The sequence below is a fragment of the Crocuta crocuta genome, unplaced genomic scaffold (assembly GCF_008692635.1).
Source record: "Crocuta crocuta isolate KB4526 unplaced genomic scaffold, BGI_CrCroc_1.0 scaffold675, whole genome shotgun sequence".
In the NCBI taxonomy this organism is placed as follows: domain Eukaryota; kingdom Metazoa; phylum Chordata; class Mammalia; order Carnivora; family Hyaenidae; genus Crocuta; species Crocuta crocuta.
In genome coordinates, this window is record NW_027528796.1 from 1,894,346 (window position 1) to 1,901,010 (window position 6,665).

At 60.0% G+C, this 6,665-nt stretch overlaps 1 protein-coding gene across 4 annotated transcripts in view; it reads right to left on the reverse strand.

Annotated features, from left to right (window-relative positions):
* Positions 1 to 2,582: 2,582 nt before the first annotated feature.
* TRPM2 (transient receptor potential cation channel subfamily M member 2) overlaps positions 2,583 to 6,665 on the reverse strand; it is a 54,093-nt gene continuing 50,010 nt past the window's right edge. For 3 of the 4 annotated variants that reach the window (XM_077755416.1, XM_077755419.1, XM_077755420.1), the window contains 3 exons: positions 5,928 to 6,029; positions 4,479 to 4,595; positions 2,583 to 3,890 (listed from right to left, as the gene is read on the reverse strand). In XM_077755416.1, coding sequence (XP_077611542.1) covers positions 3,765 to 3,890; positions 4,479 to 4,595; positions 5,928 to 6,029 — 345 coding nt within the window. In that variant the 3' untranslated portion in view covers positions 2,583 to 3,764. Of the gene's footprint in view, positions 3,891 to 4,478; positions 4,596 to 5,927; positions 6,030 to 6,155; positions 6,319 to 6,665 lie in introns of those variants that run through there. The other variant, XM_077755417.1, reaches the window with a different exon arrangement.

Consider the following 6,665-nt stretch of genomic DNA (forward strand, 5'->3'; position numbering starts at 1 on the left):
GTCGCGAAAGAAGCCCTGCCCTGGCCACCTCTACGCCGTCACAGGGTGGCCTCAGCCTCTCAACTTGAAGCTGTCTCTTGCACACTTTATCCACGATCGGATTGACAGTGCTCCCTTTTCTCTGACCTGACTTGCTCCCCATTTATCTGTTTTACTGTGAATGAGAAAAATCAGTACAGGTGGTTTGTAAAGGCATCGTCTCATTTATTGCTTCCTCTTCAGCCTCCATCTCTTGGCGATCTGGCCTCGTACATCCTGCCGGCCCACCCTGCTGGCCCCAGGCTGCCGCCGCCGTGCTCTGCAGCCCCTCGCTTAGTTTTCCCAAAGCGCCCGCTCCTTCCAGGCAGCGGGCTGACGTCTGCGTTGGAGGACACGCGGAGGAACCAGGCGCCGACTCCTGGGCGCTTTGGCTCCAGGCTTCTCACCTTCTCTGTTTAGGGGCTTTCTCCCAACATGCTGGCGGACATCCTCTTCCTTCGAGAGGCTGAAAAGCTTGTGGATGATTCGTCTGGTTCAGACTCCACGGGTCAGTGAACCCAGGAATGTCCTTCTCCCGTTTTCCGGCATGCCCAAGTGGAGAACACGGAGATTGGCATCCGCAATACACCCCGAACAGATTCGCGCTTCCTTTCCCCGGCCCTCTTCGGTCGGGATGCCCCGTGGTCAGACACGGCCGTGGGTCAAGACTCCTGCTTCACAGGGAAGCCTTGTTTGTCTTCGCTGCCACTGATTCCGGCCACGTCACCTTCCAGTCTTCGCCTAGTCAATCAGCAGCAATGTCTGCGGCCATTCGCTTCTCAAAACAGGTACGAAGTTTCCATTTCCATCGCCGTCCACTTCCATGAGTGTCTGGCAGCCGGTAGCTGGTCCTGAAGCAGCCCGCCTCCAAGGTGCCACGAAACAGAGCCAGTCACGTTTTTTTTTTATCCCAATATGAAAACCTCGATTTACATGTGTCATAATAGCTGATGCATTTTGAGTATTTTCTTCCGTTCTATTTCACAGCGACCGCCCTCTGTTGGTCATTGTTTTTACCCTGATTTTCTCATTCCACTTGACTCCGCTGCGGGTTTACACTGGTTCGTCTGTGTCTGTCCCGCCAGCGGCCGCTCGCCCTGCAACGGTTCAGCTCGCTACCTGCGCGTGGGAATGTGAGCTCGTCCTGAGCAAGAGGACACCATGCGTGTGGATCGCCCTCCGCCCCCAGCTCCCAGGGACACCATCGGGGGGTTTTATGCTAAGCGGTTATTACATTGTCTTCTTACAGCATCCCTTGACAGGTGGAAGACTCAGCCATGCATCTTAATGGCGTCTTTGCTTATGCGGAGCTTGGACTGTGCACCTGCGCACACAGGTGTCTGTGTGTGTGTGTGTGTGTAAATGTTTGTGTCCACCCTACCCCCAAGTTCATATGCTGGAGCCCGAACTGTACAAGTACAGCCTGAGGCTGTATTTGGAGGTGGGGCCTCTAACACAGTAATTAAGGCTAAATGAGGCGTTAAGAGTGGAGCCCTGACGTGACAGCATTCGTGTCCTGGACCCCGGAGCGCCGGCTCCCTCTCCGTGCACATGCCGAGGACAAGCACACAGCCCATGGTGAGGGACAGCGTGCCCAAGCCAGGAAAGAAGCTCTCGCCACAGACACGTGTGGCACCCGGGTCTCAGACGTCCAGCCTCCAGGACTGGAGACAAATGTCTGCTCTTCAAGCTGCCCCGTCTGGGACCTTCAGTGCGGCCGCCCGGCCGAGCCAGTGGCCGACTTTGCTGGAATCCGTCCTAGAGAAGCTCTTTCAAAGGGGACCCTCTTGCCCTGTTGGTGCGAATGCAAACTGGGGTAGCTGCTCTGAAAACAGTGTGGAGGTTCCTCAGAAACTTAAAAATAGAGTCACCCCACGACCCAGCAATAGCATTGCTGCAAATATATCCAAAGGATCCAGGGGTGCTCATTCATAGGGGCACCTGAACCCCAATGTTTACAGCAGCACTTTCAACAATAGCCAGATTATGGAAAGAGCCCAAATGTCCATCGATGAATGAATGGATAAAGATGTGGTTTATATATACACTGGAATACTACTTGGCAATGAGAGAGAATGAAATCCTGCCATTTGCAACAACGTGGATGGACCTGGAGGGTGTTATGCTAAGCGAAGTCAGGCAGGCAGAGGAAGATAGATATCGTATGTTTTCACTCATACGTGGAATTGAGAAACTTAACGGAAGACCATGAGGGAAGAGAAGGGAAGGGGTAAATATACTTGCAAACAGAGAGGGAGGCAAACCATAAGAGACTCTTAAATACAGACAACAAACTGAGGGTTGATGGAGGGACACGGAGAGGGGAAAATGGGGGATGGGCACTGAGGAGGGCACTTGTCAGGAGGAGCACTGGGTGCTGTATGGAAGCGATGAATCACGGGAATCTACCCCCAAAACCAAGAGCACACTGTGCACGCTGTAGGTTAGCCAACCTGACAATAAATCATATTAATAAATAAGTAAATAATAAAAATTGAAATTAAAAAAAGAAATTCTTTCAGGAAGGATGTGTGAGTAACATGTTTTGAGTCTTTACACTCTAAAATGTTTTATTTGGTGCTGCCAGTTAAATGCTAGTTGGGAGTCTAGATAAAAACCGAGTCCCCCTAACACCTGGGTGGGGGAGGGGGGTAGCCACAGAGAGGGCGGGGGCTTGCCGGGTCCCAGCCTGCACTGGGGACCGATGCTGGAGGCCGGATCCGGGACAACGAAGAAAAGGGAGCGGGTGGGGGTTCATCAGAGGGGAAATGAAGTCTGGGCCTGAGGAGCCTGCGGGGTGTGACAGGGAGGAGTCTGTGAGACGGCCACCGGAGACGCCCTTGGGTCACAGGCAGCAGGGCCGTGGGCTGGAAGAGGGTCAGGGGCCCAGACACAGCCCCCTGCCCACGTCTGTAGCTTTCTCTGCAGGAAATAGGAGGCTGGCCAGGCTGGTGGGGCTTTATAATATCCTGGCCTGATGACTGTTGGCGGTTTATGCTGATGGCTTGTGAGTCACGGACACTGAGCAGAGCGGCCCCCCGCCCCCTGTGCCCTCCACCTGCCCCTCCCTGGGCTCACGGGGAGTGCCGTGTGTGGATCCCCAGGACAGCACAGAGGCAGACACCTCTGACCTCCAGAGAAGGCGTGCGCTTGCTTGGCTCTTGCCCCACAAAGGGGCTCCGCCCTGAGAGACCAGGGCAGTGAATTGAGGCTCCCACGGGGCCCCACCCCAGGGCAGGTGAGGGCCCCAGTGAGGTCACGGTGGGCGCCATCGCCGGGGTGTGGGCTCGGGGACAAGGCCACATTCCTGCCTGTCCAGCAAATGCAGGCCTTGGGCCAGTGCACGTCTGGGGGATGGACGGGCTGCTCACGACGTGACCTGGAGGGAATCGCTCTGGCTGAGGGCCACGGCCGCTGGGCTCAGCCGTGGCTGGCGGGATCCCAGGAGCCATGTCAACGTGAGGAATGGCCGTGCCCGGCCTCGGCTCTCCTCTCAGGGCGCCCCGATGCCACCCGATTCACAGGCTCATCTGGTCAGTGACTCGAGGTGGCCTTGAGAAGAGGCAGGTTCCCAAACCGCACCACGAGGTGCCCCGGCGGCAGCCCCTCGCCCGTCCGAGGTCCAGGGCGGTCCGTGCCTTGGGTGGCCGGCCTCAGCCTAAGTCCCGGGCAGCCCGAGCCCTGAGGGGGGGCTGTGGGGGGAGCGGCCTCACCCGCCCTGGCAGCAGGCCCGCCGGAGCCCACGGTCAGTAGAAGGCCCCGTACAGAGCGGCCACCTTCTGGAGGATGGCCTTGTGGTTGGCGTACAGCGGGATGCGCTTGTCCACGACCTGCCATCGGACGGCCGTCCCGGGGTCACAGGCATGCAGGTGCTGCAAGGGCAGACGTAGGTCCTGACTCCCTCCTGAGCCGGCCCTGCCTCTGCCCCACAGCCCGGGGGGCCCCTCCGAAGGGCACGGGCATCCATGCCCACGGTCTCTGGCCGCTGCGGCCGCCGAGGGCTGCCTCACTGTATTCTTCTATCAAAGGGGACAGAGAGCAGCTCCTCCAGGCAAATTCCCACCAAACCCTGAACATCCCTGACGAGAAAAGCGCAGGTGGCCTTATGCTCGGGTGTTCTGTTCCATAAACCCAGCCCCATGTGTGTGCCCTGGGCCTTCTTGGTCCCGCTCTGGATTAGGGACAGTGGGACTGATCTAAGTGTGGGGACATCATCCCCATGAGGGCGTGTGTCCCCAGGGAGTCCCCTCCCGGGGTCCCCGTCCAGCCACCTGATGGAGCCCTCTCGCCTTTCTCAGGCCCCCTCAGAGCCCCCTGCTCTCTGCAGCCCCCCGCTCTCTGGTCTTGGCCAGCTCCAGCCCCTGGGGGCCCAGGCAGACCCCTCCGGGGGCCTCAAGTGACCCTCAGAGCCCCCTCGCCCCGCCCCTCCCCCTCCCGGAGCCTGCGGCCCAGCCCCATACAGAGTTCAGCCTCTTCAGATCCGTGTCGCTCTGGTCTGAGAAGTGGATGCTGATGGCCACGGTCTCAATCCAGGCGTTGTCCGTGTTCCTTGGGTCGTCCACGTACCCTTTGTACACCTGGGAGGCAGCGCAGGGGTGAGCCGGTCCGCCCCTGCCCAGGGACACTGAGCACAGCCCTGCACTGCTCCCGGGCCCCCGCCGGGCTCTCTCCCTGCCCCGTGCAGCCCGACCCCTGGCGGGGCCCGCGCCTCCCTCAGCTCCCTCCTGGCCCCTGGCCCGGCACCCACACCGCCTCGGCCGTCCTTGGGAGGATGAAAAAGGGATGGCGGGCTTCACAAACATCACGCCAAGTGAAAGAAGCCAGACACCAGGGCCACGTGCGCACTGTGTGATTCCACGTGCGGCCGGTGTCCTTACAGGCCGGGCCGCAGAGCAGAATACAGATCGGTGGGTGCCAGGCAACAGGGGAGGGAAAGGCAACGATGGGTGATGGAATGTTCTGGAACAGGTGGGAGGTGGTGGTGGCACAATGTGGCCAATGCACTGCATGCCACTGACCTGTTCAGTCTAAAATGGTTAGTTTTACATTGCATGGATTCCACCTCCACAAATAAACGACTTAATTCTTTTCTACAAAGAGGCGGCGCTGTGTCCTGGGGCGCAGCCACAGGACAGCCCTTACGAGATGACCGGGTTCTCGGGTCAACACCCTAAACACCAGCCATCGCCTGTTTCATCCTAGGACGGGAGAGAAACAGGACCGGCCCCAACTCCGTGTCCGCCGAGAGGATGTTCAAGAACTCGTGACACGAAACGCTCTGCGGCCACGGAAAAGAAGAGGCAAGTCTGTAACTAGGAGTGTTGCAAATTAAGTGAAAAAGCAAGTTACAGAGAAACCAGTGCCGTGTGGGCCCGTTTTTATTAAGAGCGTGTGGGTGTTCAGGCGCAGAGAGAAAACTGGCCACAGGCGTGTAAAGAAGTGAACAGAAAGGCTGGAGCGGGGCCCCTGTGGGCGAGTGTGAAGGTGGGTGTGCTACAGCGAACACGTACTGCTTTCGTAACTAAGAAAAGACTTGTGAAGAATAGCGGCCCCGCTGCACCCCGCCCCCGCTCTGGGCTTTGGGGAGCCGCGCGCTGGCCTCCCAACACCCCCTCTGCCCCAGGAGACAGATGCTGCGGTGCCCGTGCGCCCATGTGCTCGGGGCAGAGGTGTGTGTGGCGGAAGGGGCGGCCTGCCCCCTCCATCTAGAGAGAACAGGGTCAGAGAGGGAAGGCAGGTGCCCAAGGACCAGGGCCACGGCCACGCCTGCTGGCCCCAGCTCCTTCCTCGGGGGCTGCGGGCGGGGAGCAGGGTCCCCAGTGTCCCCTCCTGCTCACCCTGCAGCCCTCCCCGCCAGCACACGGTGGGGGGCAGGACACAGAGGGACCACAGCAGAAAGGCCACCTTACCTCTGTGCCCTGTGTCAGCAAGTTCTGGAAGGAAGACCAGAACTCTCTACGGAGGACCTGCTTCAGCTTCCGGGGCAGTATCTCTCCTGGGTCCCGGGAGCCCTGGGCAGAGGGGAGGCAGGGGCGGGTCTGAGGGCTGTCCAGAGACCCACCTCCACTGGCCGCCTGCCCAGCGTGGGCAGCAGGCCAGGCCCCTGGAGCCACACAGACGAGTGTCTGGCCGCTTGCCTGTCTGGGGGCTGGGGTGACACTGTCCAGAGCGCACTGCCCACGTCAGCCTGTGCAGAGCAGGGGTGCGTTGGGCCAGAGGCACAATGTTTGGGGAGCGTGCGTAGGCACCGGAGCGTCTCTCAGGCGCCCAGAAGGTCACAGCGCCCCTGCCCTCTGGCACCTGGCCACAGCAGAAGAGCAGGTTTTAACCACTTGTTTGCATTCCCCACCTGTCGTCTCTCACCTCTGCTCCCCCAGGTGGGACGCCACCTCCCACGCCACCTGCCCCAGGGACACGGGCCCTGCGCCCGCACAGCCTGGCCCCCGCCCCCCCCTCCGGGAGGCCCCGTTTGTTATTTAAGTATCTCCAACTCCACATCACANGCTAGGGGCGCACTGCTCAGAAGAGCCAGCTGGGGCTGGGCCAGAGTGCCCGAGAGGGAGGCTGAGTCGGGCGAGACACTCTCCCAGGGGAGGGGGGCCCGTAGGCTGACGCCTGGCTCGGGGCGGTGCTCCCTCAGCCGGGGC